The following is a 20,241-nucleotide window of genomic DNA, read 5'->3' as shown; positions in this document are numbered from 1 at the left end:
CTTAAACCAGTTTCATTTATCGTTAAACTTCTTCTTTTTTTTCGAGTGCTTCAAGGTTTCTTTAGATCAATTCTGTTCTTGTAAATACCTGTTCCATTGATTTGTATTTCTTTCAATTGCTTCTCAGCTACCACGCGTATAAATTGTATTTATATCTATATAAACTCGTTTTAGGAAAATTTCAGAGTCGAAAGATAAAGAGTTTAACCCAACCGCTAATTATAAACATTAGAATTAACTTGCTCACAAAAGATACTTCAGTTGCCTAAAATAAGAAAAACACTGTGATTACAACATGTGGATTTTATTTAAATTCTTTCAGGGGATTCATATAATCTGGCATAAAAAGCTGGTAGTTTTACCTATCTGTACACATTTCTTTCTGAGTTGAAAACATGAAACATTCTCCCACACATTAACCAACGACAAGTGTACCTTCATCAACAAAGGTGTGTGCTGGGACTTCAAGGTTAAGTGGGGCAGGTCCTTTGCGAATTCTCCCTGCGGCATCATAATGGGATCCATGGCATGGGCAGTAATAACCACCATAATCACCTGAAGAAAAAGGTAATTTTTTTAAACACTATATACAGTATTTCCCAGTTAATAAGCATTATCAACTGCAAGGTGAATGACGGCCCCAAAGTGCACGAACGTCAGTATCACAAATATCTGTCAGTAATGGCTTATTTATGAGTTTGGATTACTGCTTAAACAAACACCATTAGCATTAAAATTTATTTTTTACATAAAGGGCCACTAATAGGCCGCTGGTAAGAAAGGATTATGCCACCCTTGAAGCCCTTGCCTTCTGAGCAAAGCATTTCTTGCTGTGAATTATTGCTCTTTACGTTTTACTCCCAAAATCGTAAACTCACCAAGTTTTTTGAGTTCTTACACTTATTCTTGATTTCTTCTCTTTTGGCAGTCATTTGTTTCGTTCTCACTCTCTATCTCATCTAGAGTTCTTATCAACACTTACAGTACTGTCAATTATATTAGCTAAGCTAGAGTCTACTGGTTACCTTATTGGTTTAAATTGCGTTCCTTCCCATTTTGGTATTGAGGGTAATGAGGAATATGGTAAACTGATTAAGTGGGGCACCACTCATTCAGACCAGTTATATTACAAATGTACTGTAACAGCAGCTTTGAGGCATTAAATTTCTAGAATAAGAAAATATCTTAGCACTTCTGATATGTCTACGAACCCCATTTTAGAGTTTCATAATAATTAAGTCCTAACTCTGATCATTACCATCTCAGTTGACTTTTACAAGTAAAATTTTCAGAATTAAGACAGGTTATACAAGAATTAAAATTACACTCATTAAGTGGAAGAAAATAGATTCACCGCTTATGATGGTTGCTAATGATAATACACATATGTAATTGATATTACAGATATGTATTACGATGAACTGATATTGAGAAGATATTACACATGACACTGAGCAAAGCTTTATACAGCTATTTTAGGACACATGGATTCGGCCAGCAGTACAAGGAAGACTTTCAAATGTTTATTGAAGTACCAGGGACACTAAAAATGAAATCAGATTGTTCAAATTGGTTAAGCGGAAACTTATATTGTCATATACGTCTTTAAAAGTTAGGAAAATCCACCAACTTATATCTTAATGGAAAAGACCTCCATATGCAGTTACGCAGTTTTACACTTAGCAGGCGCCTGATTCGAAAATAAGGAACGTGTCTGAAAATCGGCAAAGAATGAGCAAAAACAATATATCATCAATTATGTCTAGAAACTGTAACTTTCCTGATTGCTATAGCAGCGGCAACATTGCTATATATCTAAACTATGTATGAATATGAATGTTATTAAATTATTCAAGATCGTACTCTTCAAATTACTAGTTAATTGACTTAGCCACAAAAGTATCTCTTTAGAAAGATCAATTAGTCTATCTTTTTTTTATTTTTATCCCTTTAATCAATTATTGAAATATCAATAGAATCCTTAATTGTTTTTGATTTAGAAATTATCATTTTATTACTTAATTTCCATATATTCCCACTAGCCTGTATAATTGCTCAACAATCACATGCGGATAGTTGGTGTCAATATTCTTTGGTAGGGCTTGTCGGGAAACAAGAAAAATTTCCGCTTGTTTTCTTTTACGGTTCGTGTGGCAACGAAGGAGAGAATTTACGCAACGATAGAATCTTAATATTATATAGTCACCAAAATAAAATTGTAAAAAATTCCCATTTTCAGGTATGAATGGAGCCAGATCCAAAGAATATTTTCATTTTGATGTCCTTGGTACTTTATCAGAATTCACTATACAACATACCTCAATATATCTTTAATTTCGTTTGAATAAAGATGGAAAAAGATAAAAACAATAATTTGTTATGCTTGAGAGAAAAAAGTGAAAATTTTTTTACATTAATATGTAAAGGAATTTTTTTTTACAAAGAATGAATGAAAGGGTGCAAAAGGAAAGGCCTATTTAATATAGTCATTGGATATCAGGGTGAGGTTTATATTTCATACTTGTTAAACTAACTGAGTGAAACAATAGCGTTAGCGTTGAATGAGCGTTAGCGAAAAAATGATTCATAAAATAACGTAGACTATTGTACATCATGTTGTTGTCTCTATTTTTTAGTTTAACGGTTTTGTTTTATACACGTCCAGTTTATATTTGATTTTTGAGAAAGTTACTGACTAAACGGATATTACTAGCTTTTAATGAATGCTACTAAAAAAAAAAAAAAAAAAAAAAAAAAATTCCATCTTCAATTCATCTTTATTCAATGTTAAACCATTTTGTATTCGTCAAATGTGTTGGCATTCTATCTACATATATATCATCTAGTTGTTTATGCGAGTAGCTGTCAGGATCCTTTATCCCCTATTTTGATTATATTTTTCTGTCCTCAGTATTAGCAGAAGCATCGAAACAAGAAGTCAGTGAAAAATCGTTAAAGACTGTGAATTGGTATTGTAATACCAAAGTAGTCAGAGCTCAAATATTTAATTTTCAGAGTAAAAAATACGAAAAGCCAGCCAATTTTGGCTTCAATTCAGCTCTTTAATCAGGTAACAAGAGTCTCTGAATTTTTAACAACATATGAATAATACTTGGAATAAAAATCTATGGATTGCGAGTTTTTTTTTTTACTAAAACTTTTTAAGCTCTTCTTTACATTAAGTCCATATCATAATAAGAGAGGATCCAAAGCTTTAACGGGGGGGGGGGTCTGGAGTTAAATAAATTCGGTATTTAGCTGACATGTCTAAATTTTACACATTTATTACCTTTTCTCTGATTGTTGCTCGAGCAAGGGGAGAGGTAATTGGACTGTCTGTTTTTATCTTCAAAAAGGAACCAGCTGTATTCAGACCAGCTCTTCACAATTGAGCAATTGTAATTCACACACAATGCACAACATTTCCTAGAATACAGAAACGCCCAAAGAAAGCTGTTGGTACAAAGAAACGACCAAAGAAAGATTTACATTCTCCCACGGCAAACTGTAAAACAGGTTTTCCGTATGTGGTTGCGTAAAATGACTAAAGAGCTAAATCATTCACAGTCAAAAGGGAAATGTTTTGCATAGAACCCTTGAAACAACAGAAATCATTTAACAGTAAAGAGAAAAAATGTCTTACCAGAGTTAGCAATGGGCACGCAGCCCAAGTGGGTGCAAACACCAAGTACAACTAGCCACTCGTCTTTTTGAACACGTTCGTTATCGTGCTCGGCATGGCGAAGAGAAGATAAATCTACGCTCTGTTCAGCTTGGATCTCAGCAGCCGTCCTATAAGATATCCCCAAATTATTTAATGCCAGCCAGAAATAAAATTTGACATGACAAATCTCAAATTTTGTGCGGGCGAGGGGAGAACAAGAAAAAAAAAGGAAAAGAGAAGTGTGTGATCTTGTAAGTGGGAAAGATGATTTTAAAGAAAATAAAAGTTTTATTAGTTGTTCTATTCAATCTGACACTAGGTAAAGGATGTTCGATGACCATCTTACAATTTTCTAATATTGGAATTTTTTTAAAAGAAATTCAAATCATGCACAAATCAAAACCATCATAAAAAAACAAAGGTGTTGTATATCTGCAATTAAGATTTTCCAGAGAACTCATGATTAGTAGGAACAAAGGTGCAAAACAAAAGCAAAATGCATATGTTCAAACAAGTGGGAGAAGTACAGCCCTTAATTGGAGTTTGTGCTATTGGCTTCAGTCACTACAGAATACAAACTATGCATCAATCCTTTAACAGAAGGTGGTCAGTTAATCGATCTTACCAGCACACAGATTAAACATATCACCATGTAAAAGCCTGTTCCAGAAGCTGATTAGCATTCATAATAATTAATTATTTGCATGTATTGTTGTCTCAGAATGAGAAATGAAGCATTTTTTTTGTCCTTGTCACTTTTAATAAGCAGAAGGGGCTAAAATTACAAACCATTATCTTACTTCTAATAAGAAGGATATATTATAAAAATTTTTAGAGCCAGACTTGTCTGATCGTTAATAAAAATGCAATTCTGGAACACGCCTTAAGCAATATTACGTGTCGACGAGAGAAATCTCAAACAGAAACCACACAAAAAAGAACAGAAATCAGACATGAAGTACAAACCTATGTCTAACAAAAAGCGGCTTCCCTCTCCATTTGAAAACCATATTTTTTCCTTCTGGGATTTCAGAGAGCTTGACCTCAATTTTGGCTAAAGCCAACACATCAGCAGAAGCACTCATAGAGCTGACTAATTCGGTGACCATTGTTTTCGCGGTGTACGCAGTTCCAACCATGCCAGCTGAAGAATAAATAAATAGGACATAAAAAAAAAGTATGAGAATTGCAGTGTTATCAGTAAAGTTAAATTTGAACGGAAGACAGTTTGCAATGTTATTTGGTAAATATTACTAAGCAATGTCACTTTTATTTCCAACCAGAATGTCGGTTTGATATTAAAAAGTCTTCCAACTAGTTTTTTTCGAAAAAATAAATAAATATTTCATCAATAATCTTTCTTCTGGAAAAAAAAATACTAAATTTCCACATTTCAGTAGATGAGAGCTTGAACCCTTGTTAGAGTTGTCTGATATGCTGAATCTGATAGTGTAATTTTAATTAATTTTGCTTGCTTTTTGGGGATGTTTCCTCCATTTTTCGTAAGTTCGGCAAATTTTCTAATTCTCGTTCCTTTTGCTGTGTAACATTATATTTAATGAATTTAATGTATTTGGAATCAATATAAAAGCCAATTCTCTTGATGTACTAGCATCAAAATTGCTTATTTTGGTCATTGTTCATTGCTCGATCATTGTCCAGAATTGCTCCTTACCTACAATTCGTTGCCAAAACATGTTTTATAATGTCAACCACTGTAACTTCCCTTGATGGTCCTGAAACTCGACATATTTTTATAACTAACTATAAAATTATAAAACTAATAGACCTATTTATGCTTAATCTGTTTTTTTTTATACTTCAACTCCCGAACTCATCACTGGGACAAGAACGTATCCATGATTTGTTTCAGGAGGGATGGCTACAAAAAATCAATAATCTGTTTATATTCAATTTTGTTACATTTTTACGAGTCGGACAAATATTTCGGGGGAGGGGGAATTCAAACCCCCAAACCCCCTCCTCATGGGAACGACCTTGCCCTGGTATTACAATAGTTGGCAGTTTTCCAACCTGCTAGTATCGAATGAGTTGCTACTGACCAGTGGTGGCCATAAAAAGCTAAAGTGTTTTTGGAATTACCGGTTGTTTCCGACTGACAAAACCCCTTTAGTTTTTGATACAGATCACAGCGGCAGTAAATATAATTGTTTAAACTTATTTATTTTATTCATCTTTTTACCGATAGAGTCAACAAAATCATTATATTTATCAACAGAAAACGATGTTTCGACAGGTCCAGATTTCACTGGTTATCATGTTAGTGTTTATTCCTTCTTTCATTCATTTTGCTTTCTTATTGGTTTTATTCTTCTCGTCTAAAGAATTTAAACAGTAAGCCAGTAAGACCTTGGCACTTCATGCCATAGTTTTACCCACTTAATTGTTTTAACAAGCCATCAACAGTATCAGGGGGTGGGGACCCTGGCAATTTTCGAAATTAGAAAGATAGAAATTCTCTTGAAGAAGCTTAAAAACGGTCTTCAAGGGAGTACTTTGGCCTAGAGTTAATTTCACATGACAGCGTAATGTCAAAGAGAAGGATGAAATTTCGAAAAATATTATTACCAGGAGTCTTAGGTGAGAATTTGAGAGCTTGTAATAAAAAAAAGTGTTTTTTTTTTAATTAGCTGGTTTCAATTTAATGTTTATTGTCTCATTTAACATCCACCAACAAAAATTACCAGTAATGCGTCCTTTCGTTTTTTTATCTTCACGTTCACTAATAAACTTTTACAAGAATTTCTGTTGATAAGAAAAGATATAATAATTAAAATAAAATCAGCCTGGAGAAACAGTTTAGTGGGAAGAAACATTTCTGAAGAAACAGTTTGTATGAAAAAATTCTCAATTGAGCAATGATTCGAAAGTGGTGATCATTGTTCAGCTTTAACTTAAACAGTAATTTGTAACTACACAGGCAAAACTTTCGGACTTTCAAAAAAAGCCTCAAACCACCAAGAAAAACTTCACAGAAGTAGACCATTAGAATCATTGCAGCCTAAAACCCCCGATGGGAGGCATACAGTCCCAGTCTTGGAAACCAAGGAGATTTGTATGTTGAAATAGATGGTGGCCGGCGTTTGCACCCCCCCCCCTAAACCCCTCTACGTAAAATAACCCCCCGTGGGGTATATAGAAAAATAGAAAATGATGGAGTCTAAAAAAAAAAAGTGCACAAGAAGAAACCCCCTGAAAAAAGCTATCATAGGCAGCGCACTAGCGCTATCTAAGTAAAGTACGATGTAGGCACAACGTATTATTTATTTTATTATTATTATTTTTTCTTTTTAGTTTTAGACCAGGGCACTTCGTACAGAAGGAGTTGTTGTAGAAACTTAAAAAAGGACTCATTCGATTGTAAATTGATAAGGCTAGTGCCCTTATTAACAGTCGAAAGTGATTAGAGGGCAAATATTTTAGTCCAAACATCATATAACAAGGCTTTAGGGTAGAAACAATTCCCCAGAGCCTGGAGCAAGGTCTGTAAGTTATAAACCCGGAGGCATTTAAGGTGGAAGGGATTGTTGTTTAACTTTAGAGAAGACCCATTTGGTTGAAAATTAGAAGTTCTAGTTCCCTTTTAAAAGTCAAAACGAGGGCAATCAGCTCCATCCTGACTACTCCTCTTTTCACCAAACGCATCTGCTTGAAATTTTGATATAGCGATCTTGTTAAAAACAGTCCAAAATACATATAAAAATACCTCTAGGGTTGACACCCCCCCCCCCCGGTGCCCTAGGGTCTGAATGGTTGAAACGCATTATATTAAAACTATTTTTTTAGTATTTGTTTCATTTTTGTTTCTGCCGTTTTTTCCTGGCCAGAGCTTTAGAGGGGAATCTATGTTGAAGAGTTTTTGTTGTAAATTTATTGGTTGAATAAATTGATTGATTGATTGGTTTGAAAGCTGATGTCCACATCTACGTGCCTTCTACAAATTAGCACAGAGAGTATCATATTTAAGTGCCATTTTTGGACATTCTATGTGGAAAAGCAGTAATTTAGTACAATCAGAGTCAAATTACCACCAAGTGATAATTTTGATATACTGCTGAGAAACTATTTAGTTAACCTACTCTTTTAGAACATCCTAGCACGATTTGCCACAATCATCTCTAAGAATTTCGTACATGATTCCCCCACTGAATATACCAGCAATCTATTGAAAACTAAGTTTACTCCTTTGTTTTGTTAGTTTCAGCCACCCTCCCTATCTTCTTAAAATCCTGGATTCACCACTAGATAGCCTCAAAGACGCAATATATTGAAATTCTTATTTGCTTAGATTGATGTAATTGTCAATTTTGAAAGTTAAAAGCAGCTTCGAACTCTGTCACTACTTCAATCTACTCCTGTGGTTTCACACTGGCTTACATATTATTCGATTTTCTAAGGATATATTTTAAAATTTTAAACTGGATAACAGATTAAAATACACCTTTAATATTGCTCTCATAATGTCGAAAAAATAAAGCAGACTAAATTTTGACCATCAGTTCTTAATGTAAAATAGAATTTTCCTTTATGATTGTTTTCATTGCCTAGCATATCCTAAGATTAAAACATTAATTATATAGGTAACTTATGGAGATTATTACTTCTTTCTGGAAAAGCCAAGTATTTAGTGGTAAAAGCAAAAGATTGGTCTTAATAGATAAGGGTAATTCCTTTCTTAGACAGCAGAAACAAAACACACGGTTAATTTTAAAAGTTAAAAAACAAATAAAAATTAAATTATTACTTTTCTTTTAATGCTGCTAAAAAGCAATATTAAAACCGAAATCGGAAGCCAAAATAACGAAGCAGGAGGGGCAATAATCCCCCTTTGTTCAAAGTAATTCTTGTCTCATTTTAAGTTTAAGGTTTGTTATTTATTTGTATTTTTTTTAATAATCTGTCTGTAATTCAGCATCTTCATGTGCATTCATTTTTATTAGCCTCATTTTCCACACCATTATCACCAGTTACATAACTTGAATTACTAACTTATCTGATCTAAGATAGACTTGATAAATAAAACTTTAAGAAATGTATTTTTTTTAAGAAAAACTTAACTACCCTGCTGCCATTTGCAATCAGTTGGATATTGTCTATAAAAATGTCAGAACTAGAAACTTCCCCAACAATGAATTATCTAATGAATTTTTTTTAAAGTGTTCATAGCTGTTCAAGTAATTAAAATACCAACTGCTTAGCTGGTGACAAAGCCATAGTGGGCTGGGAGTCTTTCCTATGAAAATGTAGCCTATGCATCACTCCAACAAGGTCGTTACTGGCCAAAACGTTTGGGGAGGGGGACAGGGTGAGGAATTTCACTGACTGGCTGGTCACTTCTACCGACTGTTTTTTTCATTAATTAGCATAATGCCTGTTTTGAATACTGTATGTAAAATCACTGCACGAGACGGTAAAACTGCTGCATTTCCCAACCAAGATTGGTATTTTGATAAAGTTGCACCATCTGTTAAATCACGGCAGGAGTCGGTAAAGCTGCTGCGTTTACCGACCAAGTTCGAGATTTCTGCAGATGACAAGTCAGTATTTTTGTGGCCTTTATTTAACCAAACAAAAATTTTTGGCAAAGTCGGAAAAATCGTGGTGGTTCCGGCCACGATTTTACTGACTATTCTTTTCAATGAATGTCTAAAAAATTGGGGAGGCTCCATCCCCTAATATGCGACAGTCCTGCATGCTAAGTGGTTTACCCTACATTAAAGATAGTGAACCTTTACATAGCACGTTCTTAAAAATTGAACCTGCCGACGTTCTACACATACGAGTAGTTTTGGCTGATAGAAACTCTACTTGCCTTCATATTCAAACTCAAAGCTATTTTATATTCCAATTCAATTATAAAGGCCAACAGAATCCAGGTTATCCTAGCAAGGACTAGATATGATCATACACATATGAGAAAAGAAATCAAATACAGATAATAAACATGGGATTCTGTGGGAAACAAGTAGAACAAAAGAACTTATTAAGCTGTTTATGGGCATATTAATGTTCCATTACAGTAGTATTAAATAAAAAACTAAAGTGAAAATAATTTATAGTTAAAAATTTTTTATATTAATTTTACAAAAAAATTTGAAGATTTCAGTAAAGAATACTTTAATGGTAAAAAATATGAAGATGCTGAGAAACACAACCCTAACATTTTAGCATAAACTTTGCCAGATTGATGTAAAATTACTAGGCATTCAATGGAAAAAAATATTTTCTTGTATTATGTTTCTGTAATGAGATTTAATTATTAAAGAACATACTGGACAAACACAGTTAAGCTCAAAATTTCAAAAAATATAAAGGCAAAAGTAATCAACTTAGTTTCTAGACATCTTGGCTATATAATTCATAAACAAATCTTACATTTATATCTATGAAGGTAGTGATAGATGACTTACCCCCAACTACAAGATAGGTGAAATTCTTCCTGGAAGCTTCAGTGCCACCTGATTTAGCATTTGGGCTTTTGACACCCTCTCTTCTGTAATAACCAAAATCTGGAACTTGTAAATCAGTGTGGGCATATCTGACTTGGGCTGCAGCTGTAAATAAATTTTGTAAGTTTGGGAGTAGCATAACAATAGATATAATTAATATATTTTTGTATATACATATATATATATATATATATATATATATATATATATGGTCATAACTAAGTCTGAGAAACATGTACATTGTTTAATATATTACATAGTTTGATGATTGTCAGCTACGAAAAAGTTATGTGTTTTCATAAAATTCACAATTGCCAAAACAGAGAAGTTGCTGATTTTTTTTTTTTTTTAGGTGTGTGTAAGTTAGCTCACTAAATGCAAACTTTTCTGATTTTCTAAGTACAAAATGCTTGATGGCTAAAAATTGTTGGACTTAAAATATAAACAAGCCTTGAGCAGAATGTATTAAGTGAAGGTTGAACTATTAGAGGATTTTTCTAATATGCATAAATCTTATGATTCTCGAAAATCTGTTGGTATCTTGAAGCTAAATCTGCCATAATATAACTTAACTTAACTTTTTTTTAGTATTTGCCTTTATAGGGTGATATTCTTAACAGTAAAGAGTAAGCACATAGCATTAAACACGCCTTTACAAAGAGATTTTGCAACAATATAGCTCATCTTATGATTTCTTTTCATCAGAGGTCCCAAATTGTACCATAAAATCCATGAAGCCTCTCCTTTTGTTGAAATAATCCGTTAAGAAAGCAGCTACCTGATGAACAGACAAGCCTCATTTCAATGGAAAAACTTGGTACCAAATCCATTGGTCTACTGTCTTTGCTGAATAAATATTTTAGTGCTATCCTAATCTATGTAGATGGGTCTAAACAAGGCAACAAAGCAGATGGAGCTTCTTTCGACCTTACCCTTTCTGCTTCCCTCCCAGATGGATTTTGTATTTTATTGGTTCAGCTGAATGTCATCTGCATTGCCTTAGATGTGGTGACAAACTCTTGTACTGCATATGAAAAATATCCTTTTTCGAACTGGTTTAAAAGATTAATTGAATTACAGGTGATAATGAACTAAAAGTAAAAAAAAAACTCCTACATCTACATTTGAAGGTTAATTTGCTCTTTTTCAAACACACTCCTAGCCATCAGGGGATAAAATATAGGTGATGGTTGAAGTACTATTAAAGAGACTTATTTATCAGATCCCTTTTATTGTTTACAGTGTGTACTGACAGATTTTCTTCAGTGGACTGACCCCAAAAAATGAACAACTGTCATAGCCAGATCATGCCTGCCTTTCTCAATCCTTAGAGCAGGTAAACTGCTGCTATTCAGGCACTATTCCCTTGAATATGCAATCAAACAGCTATAGAAAAGGAGAGAGACAAATCCTTGCCCATTCTCCAGCATTATGTCCTGTAATATTCACTACAACGACATAACTTTTAACCCCTAAACTTTTATATATATATATATATATATATATATATATATATATATATATATATATATATATATATGTATATATATATATATATATATATATATATATATATATATATATATATATATATATATGTTTTTGTATTAATATATTATTTTTGATTTTATCCTTTTTCTCTTTTAGCTGGTTATACTTTTAAACATTTAAAACATGGAAGATGCCTGGATTTGAGAAGGCAAAATAACTGTTGTGCTAATTATTATTTCTTTTCCCTCTACTTTACATATCCATTGTTTTGTTTTCTCTCTTTATTTTTCCAATATCAGACTTCTTGTCCTGCCTTGTGCTATAAAAAATGTATTTATTTTGCTGGACTTTATTTAAATACAAGTCTCTTTTTTTCTATAACATTTGTGTTATCTTCTACTTTTCTTCATATGCTTTGTTAGTAATAAATATTTTAGATGTGTTTGACTGTTATCATTTCCCTGTCATAAATTACTTCTGAACATAAAACCAAAATAATTGAATTTTCATTATTAATAGCAGAAAAAAACGCCTTTTTTTTCTTGTTTTTCACTCCCTCATCGAAAAATTATTCCTGCTGTTTTCTATATTTTCATTTTGGCTTAATTGCAAATAGAAATGCAGTATATTCTAACTAAATATTCACTTAACAGAAAATTTTTATAAGCTGAAGAAAAGCCATTGCACTGGAGAGGGTAGGGATTGAGCTTGAAAATATTAGAAATATTTTAAATGACAAGATTTGGCTTACTTAGAAAGTAGTTGAGTTAGATGAATGAAACTTTTGGGTATAGATCTGGAGCTAAATTGGGTCTGGAAAAGCTGTTTTAATGTTCTTATCTCTTATTTCTTCAGTCCTTCTAAAGCTTTTAGCAGTGCTTAGAAGACAGAAAACTCTTCTCCTTAACTTTGGCTTAAATCTGCTTTTCTTTGACTCTCTTGATTTTGAACAGGCCACCCAATTCCATAGATTTGAATACGATTTTTGTTCCTAATACGTATCCTTTCAAAGTTAAAACATCTTATAGACTCCTATGCTTTAAAAACTATTTAGAACCAAATGAGGCAGAATTTAGCATTGGTGTGAGGTTTCAAAAACTTTTGTAGGTGGAAGGCCTTCTAAACTAACAAAACTAAAATTCTTATATCATTTAACTAACTTTGTTCCAGTTAATCTTGCAGTGAAAGTGCTTTGAAACCTGACTTTGTTTAGGTATTACAAAAGTGGTTTCAAGTTCACCTTTTTTTTCTATTCATTTTCAACATTTGGCCAAAACAGTTTTGACCATTGTTATAAAAAAAAAGTGACAGAATATGAAGAAAAACTGATTGAAGGATGTAGAAGTTCTAAAGGCTTAAATTCTAGAGAAATAACTTTTGTGATGTTAAAAAATAGTGGTTAGGTCAATAAAACTTTTGGATATGTTTCCATAGGTCTGAACTAAGCCCTGAGAAATTAAACTTAATCCTTGTTTCTAGTATTTTAAAAATTTTGGAAAATGCATTCTAAATTTGTAAGAAAATAAAGATCCCAATATAGCTTAAAACTGATCCATTAAAAATGACAAATCTTTTATCAAAGAAAAGTAAACTTAGACAAAAATTAAGAAACTTTTTTCAAGCTAAAGAGAGGCATAAACTTGTTCTATGCAATTCCCTAAGCCTTGAACTAAGAAAAAAGTAAATATAGGAGCTTGAAAACCCCTTCCTAGGACATAGTGCTCAGGAAGAAATGTTTCATTCCTGAAACAATTCTTTGTGATGAAAAAAAAACTACAATAAAGCAAGGGCACCTATAAAAGAACATTAAATGAAGTTAGAGATGAGAATGAAGAAAGGGTATTGTTGCCATTGTAGCTAGTTTAGAAGAAAACTGGTCACATAAGATTACCCTGCATGCCTGGGTCATACTTATATTTTATTTATCTTGGCCAACTTGAAAAATTGTTTGGTGTTTATTTGCATGCATTGAAGTGGGGGCATTAAACAGACAAAATGAGGCCAGATGTTGGCCCCATGTGTGTTTCTGAAAGTTCTAGTTTTGTGCCACAAAGTTGTTCAAAGGTCATCAAAGTCAGTGTCCATTTTAGGGGGAAGGATTATATACTTTAAACAGATTTTGGTCTAGATTTTTGTTTTGTAGAGGATTAATGCCCTGCCATCAAAATTGCGAATATATTTATTTATTTAAACAGAGGTGCCAATTGGGAGGGACTGGGTCGGCATGTCACCTTCAATGTTTCAGAAAAGACTGATTCCCATTAAAGATCCCAATGGCAGCCCAATTTCACGAACCATAAAGACTTGTGCTTTGTCTTAGGATAATAGCACCAACCCAATTCAAACAAATTAAAAACAAATAATTCTCCAATTTGGGTAAGATAGAACCAAACTCAGGGATTCTAGCCACTTTGAATGTCTGTATTTCTATTTGTATAATAAAAATTGTACAAAAAAATAACTTTTTTGGATGTCTTCATAAAACAAAATACAGCCCCTTGCCTTTGTTTTCAAAAACCACTCTTATTTGTGTATTCTTCTTTTTTTTTAAATCCTTGTCCCCCACCATCAACATTTTTGTAGATTTGTGTCCTTGTTCCTGCAAGCATGATTTGGACTTTAAATAAAGGATACATTTGTTGAAAATTTGGTAGCTAAAAGATAAAAATACGCCTTATATTCTATCATGCAGGCATGGAAGTATAGGTTATTGTGGAATGTCTGCCATGTTGACTTCAAGTTTCCTGGTTGAGAATTTTCTGGGAGTTCCCACTAGTAATGGCTGATGAGAGAAATCTTGAAATGGGATTGTCTTGCTGATGCTCTTGTGATATCACCTTTTTTATACAAAATGTAAGGATTGCAATTTGCTGGAGACCTCTCAGGGTAAGAAAGGATTCTCAGGTTACATGATACTGTATTTTGATGGTACACTACTGGGAACTTTCATGGAAATGCTTGCCCCTCTTAAATTGTGGGGGGGGGTCTAGTGTCATACCAAACTCAAGCACTAGGAACACTATGAAGATGTAGAACTTCTTACTACATTTGGGTTACAACTGACAATTGTTCTTCTGATATTGCCAAGACATCATCATGCATTTGCAATAGCTGAGAGGGTATGCTGATATTATTTTAACTGACTAGCATCCCCAATTCTAAGATCATGGCCTCCTCTTTTGGTGTCAGCCTGGAACTGCTGCTAAATCTGGAATTTGGCAATGAGTACAGTTACTTAGGATCATTGATCCATCCCTGGAGTTGTATTCTTATTTGTGTCTTTCTTATTTAACAAATTCAAGGCAATAGCATACTCAAGCAGTCACTTCTCAGACAGAAGTGCTAGGTTATAAAGGTCTTCCTGCAAGGAGACTTGGGCTTTGGCAGCATTGACTGCACCTGTAAGCTTAGAATTGAAGTAAAAGAGGTTCTTTGATTTCCTTTGTGCAGACAGGGGAAGAACTAATGTAAATGTAGAACAGAGTAGGACTGTCAAAGCTGAGTCTCCTAAGGAAATCTACTATTTACATGTTGAGGGTTTTCAAACATAGTAGTTGCTAGCCTACTATTATAACTGAATTAGCTAACACTAAATTATAGAATATCAGTATCTATTCTTTTAGTACTTATTTCTTATCAAAGGTCAATTTATAATGCCACTTAAAAATAAAGAAATCTTTAAACTCAATGTTTAGTATAGGGTAATTACTATTTTAAGAGAGTAGGCTATTAAGTGCTGATTCTTTTTTTTTTTTCATTGGCATTATGAGCCAACTGCTGATGAGAAATAATAATAATTAAAAAATGCAAGTCAACAAAATCAGCAAAATTTTGTATAGTCAAGGTTGTACCTAGGCATCAGAGTATGCATGTAGGTCATTTGAATTTAAATTTTCATTTAAAGACAATTTTAGAAAGTGAGTGAGAATGGAAAGGAACACAAAAATCTTATTTAAAAATTATCAAGGTAAATATGGAAATGACTCTATTAGCTAAATAGGAACAAGGTAAGCCTTCTACTTAATGGACACACATTTCTTGTCACTAGCCTTATTTGACTAGAGTAGCCTAGTGACAACAAAGGTAGTAGCAGATAACTATATTCCTTGCTTTGGGCTATATTCTTTTTAAATACAATATTTGTTACAATAATAATCTGTACTACTACTCCCTTGATGGTCCCAAAGGAATAATCATGAATAGGCTAATTTCCTAGACTATAGTTCTTAATTGTTTATCATCTCATGATACATCATATATACCAAAGCTGTTCTTTGCTAAGATTGGTGGTAAATTTTTCACAGTTTGTATTATTGACTTACCAATAAAGTGAAAATACCACTTGATACCTTTTTTTATATTCTTTACAAATATTATAATCACTTCTACTGCACATTTTTGAGCTCTTAAAGATGACAAATTTTCAATTAAAGTATGAGTTATTGGTCATTTTCAACAAAATAATACTAGGCTATGTTTTCTCAGTGCTGTTTTCTTGGTCATTTCCAACATAATAATACCACATTTTCTTAGTGTCAAAATAATTTATAATAGCCTATGGTTAGTTTATGTTAGGTCAAAAACTGCTTAAATTAGAATTTGCAGTAGAAGCAACTAGGCTATTATATTCATAAAGAACATAAAAAAGGCATCAAGTGGTATGTTCACTTTATTGGTAAGTCAATTATATGAACTACAAAAAATTTACCAAATTCGTTTGCCAAGTTCTTGACTTAAGATCACCACTTTAATTGCAGACCAAACCCTGACACTCATCAAAGCTACCCAGTTTAGTGACATGCAATTGACCTAGCCCACATATTTTTAGCCTACTACCTACATAGTTTTAGCTGTATAAAATAAGAAAAAACTCACTTGAAATTCCTGTTTTTGTTTGGACACAAAAAAGCTTGGGCTGAAACTTATTTAAGGTGTCAGTAGTTAACTTAGCAGGTTGAGGCTCTCCTGCAGTCTGCTCAAACTTAGCAGGCGCTCCAAACTGTTTATTTACAGCAGTTACAAGGGTAGTTGTCGTCTTCAAAGACGAGCTAATAGCAGAACTTCTAGAAACCTGACTAAACATATCTTATACAACAATTTTTCTGCTTTTGTAAATTTTCTAGGAAATGTACACCGTTGCCGTTGAAAAACAACAGTACATCGAAATATTTGTTAAAGTTTTTGTTTTTTGCGAGCTGTAAAAACGGGTTTCGTGCTTTCGCTATCTGAAAAAAAAATCCATGAAAATTTTCAAAACGTTATTTGGAAATAAATAATGCAATCTGTTTAGTTCTCAGCAAAGTACAAATAAATGACACTACACCCTCCAGATGGATTTGAAAAGGGGTGGCATCTGTGTTCTGACCAGTGACCATTCTTTTTTTCAGTTTATGGATATCACTCGTCACAGTTTTTACACTTTTATAGTTTTACACGTCATATTAAAATTACTAGTTTTTTCAACAGTATCCACAGTAATAATATTCACAATAGCATTTAAACCCAAGATTCCCAACGTGAGGCACAATTGTTTTTACATCACATTGCGATACGATAACAGTCTTAATATTATTAAAATTAAACATCAACAGCGTAGCATAACTTCTGCAATGACAGTCAAATAATGGTTAGAATTCTATTAGGAGGGAAATACTTGATGAATTGACGAGAAATTATCAATACTTGACTTCAGTTGTGTTCAGAATAACCACAAATCTTTGTGTCCTTTGCTTCAGTTGGAAAGGGTAATTGTTGGAAGTTTTTAGCTGCGTTTTTGATCTTTGTTCAGTGAAGCAGTTGAATGGACAATTTTGGACGCTCAAGTGCTTAATTTTCGTTTATTGCACGGTGGATGTTTAAGAGGCTGTTCGGTATTCTTCAGTGAAAAAAGGAATTAAGCATCGACTGCTAAAGTAGCGCAGGTTTTTTAAATTGCAGTCAAAGATGGGAGGAAGGGTAAAATTGTTGTTTTTTCAAGAGAAATACCAAAAAATATATTATTCGTAAAAATATCCCCCAATTGGTTTTATTTTCTAATTTCAAGGAGGATGTGATGTCCCCCTTCAATTGATGCTGATTTGGACACTAAATCTCAACTTAAAAAGCAAGCTCAACTACTTTCCGAGATAGTAAAAAGGTCCTCATCTAGGATTCAAAGCAGCGTAGTATAAATTCTTACCTTAAAGCATACCCAAAGTCCAAGCATTTTATTCCCTAAAAAGATTCTGTTTCTTAGGCGGCAACTCGGTCAAAAACAAAGGTATCAGTTTTCTTCGTCGCTTCGACTAAACAAACATGAGAAGGTTGAACTTAAAGGGTTTCTCACTCCAAATTACGATTAGGCGCAGGTTATCCTGAGCAATTCTTCTTGTAATTTTTTACATGTATTTATTAACCGGCAGTTTGGTGTCTGCACACTACTTGTTCTCCAGACTCTATTTAAACCGGTTACAACTAACTAATACTTAAATGAATGGCTTCTGAACAGTCCGAGTGGTTAGTCCCTTGGTCTAATTTATGTATTCTCGCGCGCTCTGATTACAGCTGCATCTAGTGTTTTGGGGGGAATTTTGACTTCGAAACACGAATACGTAAAGTATTTGAAGTGACTGCGGCCAGCAAGTATATATTACAGAAATAAGTTTTTTATTATTGAATAGAATATTTTTTGCTCTATTTTTTGATGCCCCACAACAACAGTGTCAAGTGAAGACACTTGAATGAATGCAAACCCGAAACAGGTTTTATAATTATTTTGGAATTAAATTTAAAAAATAATTGTCGGCTTTAAGATTTGGTTAGATCAAATATTCACAAGATTCTTCTTTTTATATCTGTTAAAATAAAAACCGCTGAAATCAATAATTCAGGAACGTCAACCAAATTCCAAATGTTTAACATGAGAGGTATAGGAAGATTCCTTGAGAGCCTGTCCTGCCTTAATGATTCGGCTAAAGGCCAGAAGTAATATTCCAACAAGTAATGTAATCAAATTTAATCTATATGTTAGCTGAGAAACTAAAGCCCTAAAACTGATGAGAGTATTTATACTAATACAAACTTAAACTAAGGCATGCAAATTTAATTGATTGCAAAGTTAAAACATTTGTATGCTGAATCTTTTATTAGGCTAATTATGTAATATCCTACTTTTCTTCTTAAGCAGAAAATTAAGTCTTTTATACAACAGATTAATTTAAAATTAACCTATAGGCTAATCAACCAGTTACCCATAACTCTTCCTACAAGTCAAGGGCCAATTCTTTTTTAGTCTTGTACCTAAGACTTTTCATGCAGAGAAGCATCTTCAAACCTTCTGTTATAACATGAAAGTCGCCATTTTCATAGTGTAAGACTTCCAGCTCATGTTTTTACATTTTAATGTATAAATCCTATCCATGTTGATTGCAAGGTGAACTTCCAGCGTCCTTCTAACCAAAGTTAGACGTTCTATTACTTTTTGCCGTGGACGTTTGAAATCCCCGGTTGCCGTTTAGAGTTTAACTCGATTAAAAACGGAAATAAGCACAATGTTTAAGCAAAATGGTGATTAAACGGCGATCAAAAACGCATCTTTTATCATTTTCATCGAACAATTGTGGAAATAAACGTGTATTCAATCTCTCAAGTTTTTCTTCTCTAGGTAACTAGGTGTTGTTGGTGGAAGGGGCGGATCCAGGGGGGCGGAGGGGAGAGGCCTTAAGCCTCCCAAGATTTTTGTGGCGCCCTCATTCACATTCTGTTCTTTTACTCTTTTTTTTAAGTATACTTGTCAATTTGATCATTTATTTTTAGGTGATTTACCGAACTAACAACAAAAAGCAAAGCTGTCCTATGAATGTAAAGAGTAAATGTGAAAGTTAAAACGAACACAAATTATTTTTCCTCAGCCAGTTCAGTATATATCTGCAAAATTGGCATAAAAATCTTTGATTATGCAAAGATTTTTCTCCGAGCGTGTAAATTTCCCCTATTTCACGAAAATGGAAACGCCAATACGCATTTTACTGCTATAGGAAAATATAATTGGCTTTCAAAGAGGTTTCTTTGTTATTTTTCATCAGCACCAACCAGATTCACACAAACCAACTAGTTTGACGAAAGCGTTATCTACACCCCCTATCATTACGCTTGAATCATATGGGCACCCTTCATCCTGTGCCTCCCCCCAAAGATTTTTCTCTAGATCTGTCCCTGGATGATGCAGTGAGTTACTATTACCGTTTTTGCAAGTAACAATCGCTAAGCTTCTTAAAATATTATCTGCCAGTATTGACAGGGGTAGTCATTTCAAGACTTTAGTTCTTCACTATCTAAGCCAAATAAATTTTCGCTGACCTCCCCCCCCCTCAACTATTAAACATAAAGAGTTGAACTTCATCATATGTTTGCTATTAATAAGTTTCAGGTATTAGAAACTAAAGGTCATAAAGGCTGTAAGGCTTCAATGTTTTTTTTCCCAAAAACTCATTTTCCGAAAACTGGCTCTTTGATTGGAAATTGAAAGTTTTTGTTCCCCTTTAAGAGTCAAAAGTGATCGGAGAGTATCCAGCGGCCTTTAAACCTTTTCCTTCAAATGGACCTGATCAAAGTTCAGAGATAGCTATTTGGCAAAAA

General features: G+C 33.4%; 1 protein-coding gene across 1 annotated transcript; it reads right to left on the bottom strand.

Annotated features, from left to right (window-relative positions):
• Positions 1–288: 288 nt before the first annotated feature.
• LOC136033734 (cytochrome b-c1 complex subunit Rieske, mitochondrial-like) lies at positions 289–16,775 on the bottom strand. Its single transcript, XM_065714627.1, has 5 exons — positions 16,501–16,775; positions 10,096–10,239; positions 4,631–4,808; positions 3,644–3,792; positions 289–555 (listed from the first exon to the last, which is right to left on the bottom strand). Exons 1-5 carry the CDS (start codon positions 16,706–16,708, stop codon positions 416–418), a joined length of 819 nt encoding a protein of 272 aa, XP_065570699.1. The 5' UTR covers positions 16,709–16,775; the 3' UTR covers positions 289–415.
• Positions 16,776–20,241: the final 3,466 nt, after the last annotated feature.

The sequence above is a fragment of the Artemia franciscana genome, chromosome 12 (genome assembly GCF_032884065.1).
Source record: "Artemia franciscana chromosome 12, ASM3288406v1, whole genome shotgun sequence".
In the NCBI taxonomy this organism is placed as follows: Eukaryota; Metazoa; Arthropoda; class Branchiopoda; order Anostraca; family Artemiidae; genus Artemia; species Artemia franciscana.
This window is presented reverse-complemented; position numbering and strand designations above follow the sequence as displayed.